The sequence below is a fragment of the Rhinolophus sinicus genome, linkage group LG03 (genome assembly GCF_036562045.2).
Source record: "Rhinolophus sinicus isolate RSC01 linkage group LG03, ASM3656204v1, whole genome shotgun sequence".
In the NCBI taxonomy this organism is placed as follows: domain Eukaryota; kingdom Metazoa; phylum Chordata; class Mammalia; order Chiroptera; family Rhinolophidae; genus Rhinolophus; species Rhinolophus sinicus.
In genome coordinates, this window is record NC_133753.1 from 62,514,658 (window position 1) to 62,529,951 (window position 15,294).

At 46.5% G+C, this 15,294-nt stretch overlaps 2 protein-coding genes across 5 annotated transcripts in view; one reads left to right on the forward strand and one right to left on the reverse strand.

Moving 5' to 3' along the window:
- Positions 1 to 381: 381 nt before the first annotated feature.
- Positions 382 to 13,362, forward strand: TGM7 (transglutaminase 7; the record flags this gene model as incomplete). Its single annotated transcript, XM_019725536.2, has 12 exons — positions 382 to 586; positions 1,041 to 1,286; positions 1,897 to 2,015; positions 3,593 to 3,721; positions 3,809 to 3,986; positions 6,537 to 6,675; positions 7,976 to 8,079; positions 8,480 to 8,722; positions 9,887 to 10,213; positions 10,630 to 10,790; positions 12,676 to 12,809; positions 13,053 to 13,362. Coding segments are annotated over 12 exons (2,145 nt in total), but the record flags the coding sequence as incomplete, so codon positions are not given.
- Positions 5,712 to 15,294, reverse strand: part of CCNDBP1 (cyclin D1 binding protein 1) — a 68,595-nt gene continuing 59,012 nt past the window's right edge. For 2 of the 4 annotated variants that reach the window (XR_012494771.1, XR_012494770.1), the window contains 3 exons: positions 13,389 to 13,444; positions 13,005 to 13,145; positions 5,712 to 6,646 (listed from right to left, as the gene is read on the reverse strand). The gene's annotated coding sequence lies outside the window, so the exon portion shown is untranslated. The remainder of the gene's footprint in view (positions 6,647 to 13,004; positions 13,146 to 13,388; positions 13,445 to 15,294) is intronic. The other 2 variants (XR_012494773.1, XR_012494772.1) reach the window with 1 other exon arrangement.

The window sequence follows — 15,294 nt, forward strand, 5'->3', positions numbered from 1 at the left end:
CACAAAATTCTAATTTGGTCTTTCTTTTAGCAGGAGAATTAAGTAACTTCTAGAAATATTGTCAACAGAAGTGGTTAAGGGTATGTGGTAGCACTTCAAGGGTTAAGTTTCAGTTATCTGGAAATCATTTGCTTCTGGGACCCTCATTCTCAAGCACTGTGGCTCTGGATCCAGGTACAGAGGTCACCGGGATCATCGTCCTCCCACGCTTGGGCCAGGACCTACTGAACTGTCTGCTGAGACTGAGTCCTGAAACCAGGGAGCAGGTGGCAGAAGGGCTAAGATCTGAACAAGAATCTTACCTAAGTCAGAGCCAGGTGCCAAAGAAATGATTGCAAAGCAGTGGGATGCTGAGCCCAGGGAGCCACAGCTGGGCAGTGACGTGTCCCCGCTTCTTCCCCAGTGGCAGCACTGGAGCTCAGGTCCGTTGACCTGCACAGCCCCAGGAACAACAAGAGGCATCACACGCAGGAGATGGGGCTGAAGCGGCTCATCGTGCGCCGGGGCCAGACTTTCGTGCTCCAACTGCATTTCAACCGACCCTTCCACCCTCGGACTGACCGCGTCACCTTCGTGGCTGAGACTGGTGAGTCCCCTTGACCCAAGGCAACGTTCACCTGTAGGGCCCCTGTCTGTCCTTTCTCAGCTGCCGTCCCTCTCTTCCCCTGGGAACTCCCAGAACGCTATTAGTTCTCAGCACCCTATTAGTGCTGTTAAGAAAAGATTTGGCCAACTCAGCAAACTGAAACTGTGATAACAACAACCAACATTTAAGTACACTACAGGCTCTGTACTAGTCTTTACATAACGTTAACTCATTTAATCCTTTTAGGCGGGCACTATTATGATCCCATTTTATAGATAACAAAACTGAGGCCCAGAGATCTTAAGTGGTTTGCCCAAGGACACCCAGTGGCAGTAAAAGCCTTAAACAAAAAGGATTAACAAATGGTGGGAGAAGGTGAGGGTCCTTCCAGGACGCTTGGAATCATGTCACATAGATTTCGAGCCTCACATTGGGGTCACTGTCTCCTATACAGGACCGGCACCCAAGGAGCATCTGGGAACACGAGCCACGTTCTCACTCACCAAGACCAGAGGAGGGAATGTCTGGAGTGTTTCTGATTTCACCATTGACTCAAATTCACTCTTTGTCTCCCTTTTCACACCAGCCAATGCAGTCATTGGCTATTATACTCTAAAGCTAGAGATCTCTCAGGGCCAGGGTCATGGTGTGACTCACCTGCTGGGGACTTTCATCCTGCTTTTTAACCCTTGGAGTTCAGGTATGACTTTCTCACCTGATCCACTGGGAATGCTCTGTGAGGTTCTACTTAGAAAGCCCAAAAGATGACACACTGCATATTTATGCAATATATTACCATGTGCTCACTAACAATCATCTTTACAAAGAATTTTTAATGGCATAATGAAATTGTTCATGGTATGTTAAGTGAAACAGATTAGGAGATGGAACACAATGTGATATGTAATTGCATTACATATATGTGCGATATATAATTGTATTACATATATGTGCAGAGAAAGAGAGACTGGCTAGAATACACCAAAATGTAAGGGTGGGTGTCTCTGAGACAGGAGAATGAGTGATTTTCATTGTTTTCTTTCCATCATCTGTATTTTCCAAATCTATACAATAAGCTTGCCACTTCTGCAATTAGGAAAAGATAATCATTATTTTTTTAAAGTATAGATTGTATCTCTGGCCTCTAGAAAAGCACATAGACTTTTAAGGGGTTCACTCTTGATTTCTATTGCCGTCAAGCCACTGCTTCTCCTATTTTCCAGCAAGATACTTTCATTACTGTTTTTCAATCTTATTACTCTGTTTTTTGGTTTGGGGTTTTACCCCCTCTACTACTCTTAACCGCTCAGAGGATGACGTCTACCTGCCAAGTGAAATACTGCTGCAGGAGTACATCATGATGGACTATGGCTTTGTGTACAAGGGTCATGAAAGATTCATCACCTCCTGGCCCTGGAACTATGGGCAGGTAACACTATCACGGGAAGGTGGGCTCACAAAGGGCCACTAACAAAAGTCAGGGTGTGCAGTGCTGGGCCAATTTCCCATCCAGTGAACGAGGCAAGGAAGGGAGGGGAGATGCCTTTCTTTTTTTTAGTTTTTAATATTTTATTACAAAAACCTTAAAACATAATCCAAGTAGACAGGCTACTATAATGAACCTCCATGAACCTGTCTCAGCTTCAATAGTGATCAATTGAGGTTGAATCTTGTTCCATCTATACCAGGGGTTTGCAATCTATAGCCCGTGGGCCAAATGTGGCCCACTGCCTATTTTTGCATGGCCTATGGCTAAGAATGTTTTTCATATTTTTTAAATTGTTGAAAACAAAATTTTTAAAATAATAGTTTGTGATGTGCAAATTATATGAAGTTCAAACTTCAGTGTCCATGAATACCATTTTATTGGAGCACATGCTCATTTGTGTAGGTATTATCGGTGGCTGCTTTTGTACTGCCGCAGCAGAGCCGAGCAGTTGAGACAGGGCCCTGTGGCGCACAAAGCCTAAAATATTCACTATCTGGTCCTTCACAGAAACAGTTTGCTGATCCCTGTTCTATAGTCCTCCACGCCCATGCCCCACCTCATCACCGGATTTTTTTGAAGCAAATTACAAATGCTATATCATTGAAACCAGTAATGTTTCAGAATACAACTCTGAAAGTTCATGCTCTTTCTGAAAAACAACCACCATACATTATCACAACTGAAAAAATGAATAGCAATTCTCTAATAACATTAACTATCCAGTCAGTATACAGAGCGAGGGGACCGTGGACTCTGGGCAACTTTTCCGCTGTCAACCACCAACCATGGCTGGTGTAGTTTCTTTCTTCCCCCCATTGCCTTGTCAGCCCTGCTCGCATACACCAGGACTCGGGGGAAGCAGAGAGCCTTGCTGAAGAAGATCAGTTTCCCTGTTCTCCAATTGTGACAAATTGTGTAATTTTTTGAAACGGAGACAAATACCAGCGCATTTGGCAGCCAAAAGGGTTGCAACATGTCACAAATATATGTTGTATATGAATGTTAGGAGCCTACACTGGCTTCTGCGCTGACAGCATCAGTGCTGAGGAGTCCTCTACCTGATTTAAGGCCCTCCACTCTCTTCTCCTCCTCACAGCCTGGCCCTATAGAGATCCATCTGATCTTTTCCCACAAGTCCTCCAGAAGTGAGAATCTCTAAGCCCCTGTCCTTGGTACCAACCATGTACAAAGACCTCAGGCAATCGCCCCCACACTCCTTGAAAGCCCACCAAATCCAATAACCTTCTCTGATCTCTTCAGTCAACAAAGATCTTTCATCTCTCCGAATTCTGTTTGCATTTCCCATCAGGTCAGCCACACAGGTCAGTTTTTCAGAATTCTGAGTCAAATACATTCCCCATTTGATTTATAAGCTCTTCGAAGATAGGCCATTGTCTGATATTTAGCTCCATCTCCAACCCCATACACCCTTCCCAAAAAATCTATACTGACTTGAAGTTTCAGAATTCTAGGCCCTTTTGTGTTTCTCTTTTTTGTCCCTTGCGCTCACCTGGAAGTTTGATGAGGACGTCATAGATATCTGCTTTGAGATCCTGAACAAGAGCCTGTACTTCTTAGAGAACCCGTCCAAAGATTACTCCCAGAGGAATGACGTGGTGTATGTCTGCAGGGTGGTGAGTGGCATGGTAAGGACAGAAGCTTCCCCACCCCTATCAGAGGACAGTCTGAGCTTCCCCCAGGCACTGTGGAAACCGACGATCTGTTCTTTGCAGATCAACAGCAACGATGACAACGGTGTCCTGCAGGGGAATTGGGGCGAAGACTACTCCCTGGGGGTCAGCCCCCTGGTGTGGAACGGCAGCGTGGCCATCCTGCGGCAGTGGGCAGCGAGGGGCGGGCAGCCTGTGAAGTATGGACAGTGCTGGGTCTTTGCAGCTGTCATGTGCACCGGTGAGTGAGGGGAGAGGGAAATGCAGACTCACTCATTTCATCTTCATTATAACCCTTTGAGATGGGGCTCTGATATTTTCATTTTCACATGAGTTAACTGTGGCTTGCACACAGCCCCACAGCTAAGGAGTGGTGGGCACTCAGCTCTTAACCAGCTTGCTCTATAGGCTCAAGAAATCCTGTACCTTTATCCAGGAGGGAGGTTGGCCTGTTGTAGTCACTTCACAATCTCCTAGATGGAGCAGTTAGACTATTAAGATGGTCACCTGGATAGAAGAGCTTGTGGTCCCAAAGTGGATTCTTTCTGCCACCTGCTCAGGCTTCTAAGCTCAAGGTGAGCCTGGAGTCTGGGACAGATTGGGGGGAGCTTGAGGTACAAGGGAGAGCCTATCTCACCTGCAGGTAGAGCTGGCAGCTCCCAAATACGTCTCAGAGATATTCTTGAGAAGTTACAATTAGAGATTTGCTACTTTGCCAACCATCAAAAAAGCATCAATGTTTTATGCATTAGTTATTTACAATTTAGTGCAAAGTCATTGATCAGATTATCTGTAAAGATGAGGGAAAGATGGAAAATACTGAGGTGCCTGCCTGCCTTCTCCCTGTCACACTCTGGTGATCAATCATTGTTGGCTGAATTTATGGGTTAGCTGAGTTGGAGAATGATGGAGCACAGAGCAGGGAGGACAGAGACGTGTGACAAAGTTCTAGATTTTTCTGAGAGGGGCAGCATAGCTTGGCAGTTATGTATATGTGCTGCCAACAGAGAAGTTTAAATCTGTTCAAATCACATTGCTCATCTGTTTTCACTGGAAAATGCTCAGCAAAGCACCAGCATTTAGTATAGTCAAATTTGTCCTGGGCTGGGAAGTCCCTGACTAGGCAGGTATTATGGAGGCAGACTTGGGCTGTTAGACCCTGGGATCAGCAGAAGGTCTGCATCCTTGCTCCGTCTGCAAACCTCTCCCCACTCCCAGGCCCTAGAGTCCTGAGACCACTGAGAAAGAGCAGAGCTGATCCTGTCAAGCTGTTTCTGGCTACTTGTAACCCTAGTCTATCTCTCACCCTTCCTAACGGTTTGTGAAAAGCCCAGGAGCTGTGCTGGGAGTGGAAAGGTGACTGTGGACCCATGGCACTCTTTGAGGCTTTTGAATAAATTGAAACAAAAAGATTGGTCAATCACAAAAGTGCTTTTACATTTCAAAGCATTGTAATCCTCCCAGCAGCTTCAGTAGGCACCACTACTCCTCCTGAGCAGGAGAAGGGTGGGATGAACCTCTCTCTAAACTCCTCAGCTTGCTGGCATAGAAAGGGACCTGTGTTCCAAAGGTCACACCTGGTTATTGCCTTGATTTCATCTGGTCCTGGGCAGGTGTAGGTGTGTATGTGTGGTGTGTTGTATGTGTGGTGCGTGTGTGTGTGATGATGGTGGTGATCTAATATCTGCTTTGTGTGACTAGATCTATGAAATTTTAACTCAGTTTTAAAAAAACCTTTGTAGCATGATCCTAAGAGCCACAAGAGGGTGCTGTTGCATTATCAAAGATGGTCATTGCCTCATACATACAGGTTCCCTTTGTCTCTGAAGTCTTCCATTTATCTCTGTTAAGTCTACCTTGCTCTTCTATCCATTCTCTGATTTCTTTCCGACCTCCTCCAAACCCTTGTCTTTCAGTAGAATTACAGATCCAGAATTTCAGAACTGAAAGTCATCTAGTCCAACTCTTCCTTTTTTTTTGGAAGATTTTATTGCGGAAGGGGAACAGGACTTTATTGGGAAACAGTGTGTACTTCCAGGACTTTTTTCCAAGTCAAGTTGTTGTCCTTTCAATCTTAGTTGTGGAGGGTGCTGTTCAGCTTCAAGTTGTTGTCCTTTCAGTCTTAGTGTGGAGGGCGCAGCTCAGCTCTAGGTCCAGTTGCCATTGCTAGTTACAGGGGGCACAGCCCACCATCCCTTGCGGGACTCAAGGAGTTGAACTGGCAACCTTGTGGTTGAGAGCCCACAGGCCCATTTGGGAATTGAACCGGCAGCCTTCAGAGTTAGGAGCATGGAGCTCCAACCACCTGAGCCACGGGGCCGGTCCCCCAACTCTTCATTTTGTTACACATTAGGGGATAAAGACCCAGAGAAGTTAAGCTACTTACTTAAGGTCACACAGCTTCTCCTTTGACACTGACCACATTATAGGCCTAAAGTTTTTAAATTTTCTTTAGAATTATCAAATGTTTTAGGTTATTTTTAATTTGGAAAGCTGCTGAATGGAAAAATTTCTAAATGACAAATTGAGCTGTTGTTAATTGTTTTAAATTATCCTCAAATGATTTTTTTTTTCTCACCTCGTGGGATAGAGACCATCAATAAGGCAGGTAGGCAGCAGGGTTCTGGGCCTGAGTGAGGTGCTCTGAGGATAGAGGAGTTACAGGTATGGAGCTGCAAGAATCTTGGCCTTCCTTCTCTTGTCCAGCTAGAAAGTTAGAAAGTATGCTTGGGAAACCAATGATTCTGCTTGAAATGAACTCAGTGATTCTCCATGCTTTTCTTCACATTAGTAATGAGATGCTTAGGTGTTCCAACCCGTGTTGTTTCCAATTTCCGTTCTGCACACAACGTGGATGGGAACTTGACCATCGACACCTACTATGACCGAAATGCCGAGATGCTGTCAATTCGGAAACAAGACAAAATATGGTAAGGGGCACTGTCTCAAACAGATGTCTGCTCTATCCCAGGTAGAGCAGGAAAACCGGCCTGGTTCTTTCTAGCTGTGAGGCAGTATTGCCCTCACAGCTGATACTCAGAGAATAAGTCCCCAGCCCAGGAGACTGTTCTGGGAATTAGATCTTCACACTAAACTCATTTCAGAGACAGAAGACTATGAGATAACATTCTGAAGCCCACAACCAAATGAATGGATCGTGCATCTTCTGAATGTTGACCTCAAAATCTGCATTCATTCTACTCTTCCTTCCTTGGGTGTTTCTGTTTACACCATTCTCTGTTTCCCCTGTCAGGGCAAAGCATGAACTAGATTCCTACTTCCTTCAGTCTTTCTTAACATCTTCCTTTCCCTACACATACATACATATTCCCTCCCTCCCTGTGTGCATGAGTGTGTGTGTGTGTGTGTGTGTGTGTGTGTGTGTCTGTGTGTCCCTTTATTTTTGTATCTCTAGTCTCTTCCCCTGGTTCCTTTCTCCTCTGTTCTACCCCAAATCTGATTTCCTTTTCCAGCCAGTTTTCAGGTAAGACCTTTGAGTTGTGTGAGAACTAGCTGCTGTGCTTGGAGCCCCCTCCCTCTCTGAGCATCTCGAGAGCTGAAATTTCCTGGATTCAAGCAGTGTTGTAACTGAGGAGGATATGTGACTCATGTAAAATTCTGCCTGTGAGTTTATAACCTGAGTCTCATCATGAGGATACACCAAACAAGCCCCAAATCAGGGCCCCTCTGGTAAAACAAAGAAATAAACACTACTCAGAATGTCAGTATAATAAAATGAAGGCTGAGGAACTGCTCCAGATTATAGGAGATAAAGCATACTGGACAACTAAATGCAATCTGTGATCCTGGACTGCATGGAAAATAATGCTATAAAGGACATTATTAGGTCAGCTGATAAAATTGAAATATAGACAGTAAATTAGATAAAATTATTGTATCAATATTAAATGTATGAGATTGACAACTGCACAAGATTATGTAAGGGAATATCTCTATTCTTAGGAAATATATGCTGAAGTAGAAAGAGAAACAAATCTCCATATCCACATTGAAAGAAAGTCAATGATAAAGCAAATAGGACAAACTGTTCATAATAGATAAATTGGGTGTAAGGGTGTTCATTGTACTATTCTTGTAACTCTACAGTAAGCTCGAAATTACTTCCAAAAAAAAAAAAAAATAGAAGAAACAATGATATAAAGCACTCATTATAGTGTCTCATGTCTGGCAAATCCCCTGAAAATAAGAGTTCTTGTCTCCTTTCGGTAGGAATTTCCATGTCTGGAATGAGTGCTGGATGATCCGAAAAGATCTCCCACCAGGATACAATGGTTGGCAGGTCCTGGATCCCACTCCCCAGCAAACCAGCAGCGGTGAGTGAGCGCCACCATGGAAGGGTCTGGGCTCTGTGCAAAGGCTGATCAGGGTGAGCAGGAGGCTAGAAAGGAGTGCTGTTTTTCTGATTTCGTCCCCTTCCCAAAGTCATAGCAGAGACAGCTTCAGGTCAGGCGTCTCACTTTGCCATTGGCAGCTGGGTGACTCGGATAAGTCACAGGATTGCTCAGTTTCTATAAAGTGGGGAAGATGATGCTGATAACTGCAGTTTCACAGGGTGGCCGTGGGGATCGGCTGAGTTAATGGTAATTGCAGACTGGCATTAATGCCGCCGCTCCTCCCTGTCTCTTCTCCCTACTTCCCACAATCATGACCAGCTGCCCCGGTCCACGCGTCAGCAGCCGTATTAGCCGTCCGTAACTCCTGTTCCCTGCACAGGGTTGTTCTGCTGTGGCCCAGCTTCTGTGAAGGCCATCAAGGAAGGGGACGTCCACCTGGCCTATGACACCCCATTTGTGTACGCGGAGGTGAATGCGGATGAAGTTGTTTGGCTCCTTGAGGATGGCCATGCCCAAGAAATCCTAGCCCATAACAGCAGTTCCATTGGGAAGGAAATCAGCACCAAGATGGTAGGCTCAGAACAGCGTCAGAATATCACCAGCTTCTACAAGTACCCAGAAGGTACCCGGGGCCCCGGAGATTTGGGGAGGGAGGTGGGTATACCTTCCTTCGTGTTGCTCCCCCATGGGGATGGCTCCCACGTTCAAATCTTCACCACCTAATAACCTCCTTATGGCAAACTCCCAGGGCTTTCCTGGACCCTGGCCACATGGTGCCAAAGTTAGGGTTGCTGGATTTAGCAAATACAAATACAGGATACCCAGTAAATTTGAATTCCAGATAAATAAATATTTTATTAGTATGTCTCAAATATTGCATGCAACAGTCTTACACTAAAAATTATTTATTGTTTATCTGAAATTCAAATTGAATTGAATGTCCTTTATTTTACCTGGTACCTATATCCTAGGGTCACATCATGGTTTCCTTATGTTTTGGCAGAAAGGGGAGAGGTGGAAGCTCATGGAGGGAGAGGGCTCCCGAGCCTATGGAAGGGAGTAGATGTCCCTGTGATAAAGGCCAGGGTGGAGTCAGGCTGCTTGAGTACTTATCAAGGGCTTGCTATGTTCTAGCTGTATAAGCCTGGACACATTCTTACCTCCCCATGCCTTCACTTTCTCATCTGTAAAATGGGTTAACAGTATCTCAGAGGGATGTTGTAAGGTTTAAATGAAGGAATATGCAGAAAGTACTTCAAACAGTGACTCTGGTGCATAGTAAGTATTCTAGAGAGGCCGACAGTTTGGGGTGAGTTGGGGTTAAGCCTGAAGGTTGAGTAGCCTTCAAGGGCAAGAGCTGAAGTTCTATTTGAAGGGCTTGAGCATATATTTTAGAAGTGAGGATGCTGGTAGGGCAGAGAAGCCTCTGGCTTTGATAATGATGGCAGTGATGATGGTGACAATATTGATGACAAAGAACAACTCATTTAACCCCCAGTTTTGGCAACTCTATGAGGCGAGGAGATATCCCCAGGTTATAGATGACAGAACTGAGCACTGAGAGATTAAGAGACTATGATAGAGCAAGGATTTGAACCCATCACCAAGCAACACCAATCCCCATGTTCTCAGCCATGATGCTGCATTGCCTCCTGACACAGCTATTCATGTGGTTGGGGCTTTGGGAGGGGAGCTGGGAGTTGTTGAGTGGCTTCTTTCCCAAAGAAGGTCATTGGTCCTCTCGACCCCTCCCACTGACGTCTTCCTTGTCTCTCCTTTCGGCCAGGATCCCCTGAGGAGCGGTCTGTGTTCATAAAGGCTTCCCGGAAAATGCTGGGCTCAAGAAAGGCCCTTTCACGCCTCCTGGATCTACTGGGGTCTGGGGGCTTTCGGAATCAGCCGGTGCAGCTGCAGCTTCACCTGGCCAGGATGCCTGAGTGGGGCCAGGACGTGCAACTGAAGCTGCATGCCCACAGGGTGCCAGACAGAGCCCACCCCCAGGATCCCATCAGACTGGAGGTGCGCTTCTGTGCGCAGGCCCTGCTGCACAATGGTAGCACCCGGGAGCCCCTCTGGGGGCAAATAGTGCACTTAAACCTGGACTTTGGGGAGGGTGAGTATGAGGAAGGCCTGGAAAGTGACCTACAGGGAGGGTAGCTTTGGGACCATGAACAAAGCTGGGCTGGCCCTGCCAGGTCACACAGAGACCCCTTGCATCCCCAACACACACACACACACACACACCAGGCAGTGAAGCTGCTGTTGGCAGGAGGTTGAATGCCAAGTGCTCTACTTCTGATGCCATCCCACCAGGGGAAACATAGCAGGGGGCAGTAGGGGCAGGGTAAGCACACTATCTTCTCTCTCGTATACACACACAGACACTTTCACATATCCATCTAGACTCACACACATGTTGTCTCTCACACCCTAACTAATTTTTCCTCTCACACACGTTTCCTTTCCCCGCCCTCTCTTTCTTTCTGAGACCTATTTCCCAGACTCATGATGTCTTTTGTCTGTGCTTAGAGGTGCAGTGGCCACTCTTGCTGCCCTACGACAATTACAGAAACAAGCTGACGGATGAAAAGCTGATCCGTGTGTCTGGCATTGCCAAGGTGGAGGGGACGAGGCGGTTCCTACTGGTCCTGAAAGATGTCTCTCTGGAGCCTCCCCACTTATCTATTGAGGTGAGACATCTGGGCAGTGATGAGCTCCAGGGGTCCTCTGACTCACCCAATCTTGGAGCTGTGAGTATAGCAGCAAATGAGACACATTCCCGGCCTCACCACCTAATGGACGATTAAAGTACCGTGTGGTGTGATCTTTCGTGCTCTGTGCAAAGCACAGGGCAGGGCGTGAAGTCTTCCCAGAGGAGGTGACACTGGATAGAGGATGCCAGTGGAATGGAGGATATAGGAAGACACTACATAGAGACATGAGGTGGAGATGAAAGCATTTTAAGTAAGACAATAGCTTTGCAGAAGCAAAGACAGGAAAGGTAATGACTGGGAATTGGAGTTGGGGAGAGAGATTGGAGAGAAAGAAGTCAAATTCAAAAGGTGATTGCTGATCAGATGGGGTGACAAGGAAGAAAGAAACAAATGAAAAGATAAGCCTCAGATTTTGAGTTCAGAGGCTTGAGGGACTGGTGAGGCCACTGCATGAGGAAGAGATACAGGTGGAGGAAGGATAAATGGAGAAGGGCAAGTAGTTGTTCCCCATCTCCTATTACCAGGGTGTCCTTCCCTCGAAGCCTCCTTTCCCCACCTTTCCCCACACTCTGAAAGACTTACCCTTGGCCTAGTCCCAACCTGACTTTGCACCTGGTAGATTCCCAACAGCTCACCTTCCACGCCCCCAATGAGAATTAAGTGACTCTGTATCGTAAACCATTTGGCCACCTACTGGTTTTCACCCAGGCATGATGTCAGGCCAAGTGATGCCAGGCAGCCTCCTCAGTGGGGCAGATAGTGAGCAGAGTCACAGGTGCAGACAGCCTGGTGCTGAGGTGAGAGTTCTGCCTGTTACCTGGAGCCTGGTGGTAACAGGATCCAATGCAAACACTTTACATGCCAAGTAGGCTGTTAGTTGGTCCCCATTGATAAGGGACCTGGGGATGATTTGTGTGACTATGCTGGATTCCAAAGGTTTTCTTTTGCCTATGTGCTGACACCCTCATTAGAGTACAATAGAATACAAAGGACTCTAATATTTTGTTTGAGTTCCAGAGAAGTCAGGAGGTGTTCTTCCTTCTTGATTCTCTGGTTGAGCCAGAGCATAACCGTAATAGGCTCTGGGTGGTCAGAGCTCATTTCATTTCCACATGTGTTTACCAAATATCCATCATTTGGCTGGCAGTACACTGGGCACCAGGCTCTAGAAGTGAGTAGAATCTCTGCTTCCCACTCACAGGCCAAGGTCATGCTGCCCTGTGACACAGACCTCACACGTGACGCATTGAACCCACGTGGAAAAACTCAGAGTGTGTCTGCTGATGTATATGAAGACAGAGCAGCATGGGAGAAAGATCCTGGCTGGGGTCTGGGACATCTGGGTCAGGTCTTGGCTCTGCCACGAATATGTCCTGTGACCTAGGCCTCAGAATGACATCACTGATAGCAAGTGGATGGCACACATGACACCATTTCCTAATCCCATGCCTGTGTCAGACGCTCCTAATCAATGACGACTCTCCCACTGACTCTGGATTTGTCCCAGGAGTCCTTGTTAGCACAGCATTCCTATTAGCCACGAGCAATGGATTGGAACTAGCACTGACATTGAAGTCTAATGCCATCCTGAACTAGGGGGTGGAAAGGGAAATAGATTTCAACTTGGTACCAATTCCCAGTTGTTGGTGGCTTCTTGAAGTAATGTGACCTCCTAAGACAGGCCAGGACACGTGTTAACCTTGAGTACACTCAGCTCATATTCTTTTCCCCCAACGTATTGTCTTACTTCTAAATAAATAGTCCCTGGTGGTCCACAGAGGGATGGGGGAGTGAGGTTCCTGAATGGGAGTGCAGAAATGAGGCCTGCTGCCCATGATATCACTGTCTTCTCTCCGCACAGGTGTCTGAGAGGGCTGAGGTGGGCAAGGCCCTGAGCGTCCACGTCACCCTTACCAACACCCAGATGGTGGCTCTGAGTCACTGCACAATGGTGCTAGAGGGAAGTGGCCTCATTCATGGGCAGATAGTCAATGAGTAAGTGTGATCACCATTCACCTGTCACATGCTGGTCTCTGATAAGTGGTACCTCGTGGGGCACAGGATGGTCCTGAGTGTCCTGGATGGGGCCTCCTTGGACCCACTTTTCCACCCTCTTCGGGGAAGGTTGGCTCTGTGGTGTTGGGAGGTGGGAGGTGCTTCCCAACCAAGAAGGGAAACCAGATCACCCACCCCAGCAGTTACTCCTCGAGGCTCTCACGGGCTCTTTGTCACTTTCAGCCTTGGGACTCTGGCGGCCGGACACACTGTCCAAATTCACCTGGACCTCTACCCCTTCAAACCTGGACGCCGCCAGCTGCAAGTCCTCATCAGCTGCAACGAAGTCAAGGAGATCAAGGGCTATAAGGCCATCTTCGTAGCTGCAGCCAGGGCTTCCTGAGCCCAGCCCACTCTCCTCGGGCCCTCCCTGTCCCCCAGCCCTTCCCTTGGCCCCCTCACTCTCCTGATGCCCTACTAGTGTCCCCCAACCCCTCCCTGAGTCCCACCTTGCCCTCCTGATGCCTTCCCTGTACCCTCAGCCCCTACCCATGCCCACCCAGCCCCTCCCTGCCTTACCTTACTCCTAAAGGTGTGGTCTTATCTTTGCTCCTTCTGTCCTCTTTCCGGCTTGCCTGGGGGTGAATGAAGCTCCGTTAGAACCACTGTGCTTCTTGGGAAGAGACAATAAAGATGTCTTTATTGGTCACTGGTGTTGCCTCTTCTGTGTGAACAAGCTACATATTGTTTCTAGCTGGTCCTCTTGGCTTGGCTGCCTGTTGTGTGGCTGGGCCCTTCCTGCTCTTCCTGTCTTCTCTCTCCTTTAAGGGCCCATGCACAAAATAAGCCCAACATGATCCCTCTAAATCAGCCTCTCTGGAATCAAGGATCACCATCTCTCCATCTAAACTGCCTTAGTTAGCCCGCAGGCAGAGGCTGGAGGCAGGTGTGGGGAGGAGGCTTGGATGTGCTGGGAGGACATTCCCTGTGGTGCTATGGAGACCAGCCAGAAGCTGCCCAGCAGGACTTCTCTGCTGCTGGCCTGAGAGCATAGGGACAGCTGGGCCAGCCCCACTCAGGGTGACCCCCAGGATAACTGGGGAGCACTTTGTAGCTGGCTGCTCCCCAAAACAGGCCCTCGGTTTCCCTGACCCCATCTTTCCCTCTCTCACTCCCCCTAGTCTTTCAACCTCTCCAAGTCACCCTAACTGACCCCAGCCTCTCTTCCTTTGCATTGTTTGTTTTTGTTCTTTTAAAGACAGAGAGCTACTCTTTTGTATTTTCTTCCTGTGGTTCTCAGGATCATTTATGCTCATTCTAAATAATTTGGAAAAAACAGAAAAAGTGAAAAGAAACAAAAGAAAAATCACTGATAGTTCCCCCATCCCAGAAGAAATCTCTGCTAACATTTTGCCATATATCTTTCTGGACTTCCCCTCGACTCCCTTCATTGTGTTTTTTAAAGTTATCATTACATGGCTATCATCAAAAAGACAAGAGATAACAAGTGTTGGTAAGGATGTGGAGAAAAAGGAACCCTGTGCACTGTTGTTGGGAATGTGTATTTGTTCAGCCATTATAGAAAACAGTATGGAGGTTCCTCAAAAAGTTAAAAATAGAGCTACCATACGATCCAGCAATTCCACTTCTGGGCATTTATCCAAAGGAAATAAAATCACTATCTCAGAGAGATATTTGCATCCCATGTTCATCGCAGCATTATTAACAATAGTTAAGATATGGAAACAACCTAAGTGCCAACGGATTAACGGACAAAGAAGATGTAACACGTACACAAAGGAGTATTATGCAGCTGTGAGAAAGAAGCAAGTCCTGCCATTTGCTACCACAGGGATGGACATTGAGGGCATTATGTTAAGTGAAAAGTCAGACAGAGAAGGAAAAATACTGTATGATCTCACTCATGCAGGTATACCTTGAGGATATTGTGGGTTGTGTTCCAGACCAGTGCAATAGCGCGAGTCTTAGTCTTTTTGCTGGTGGAAGGTCTTGCATTCACTTTGTAAAAAATGCAACATCTGTGAAGCTCAATAAAATAAAATACAATAAAACGAGGTATGCCTGTATGCGGAACCTAAAAAAGCTGAACTCCTAGAAACAGAGAGTAGAGTGGTGGTCACCATGGGTTAGGGATGGGGGAAATGGGGAGATTTGGGTGAAAGGATATAAAATTCCACTCAGAAAAACAGTAAGTTCTAGAGCTCGAATGCACCGTGTTGTGATTATAGTTACCAATACTGTATTATGTATTTCAAAGTTGATATTCTCACCACAAAAAAGAAATAATTATTTGACCTGAGGAAGGTGCTAGCTAATGGTGGTAATCATATTGCAATATACAAATGTGTCGGATCAATATGTTGTACACCTTAAACTTACACAATGTTATATATCAATTATATCTCAATAAAAAAACGAAAAATGAAGTTATTACAAATTGACACCTCTCCATCATGGAAAATGT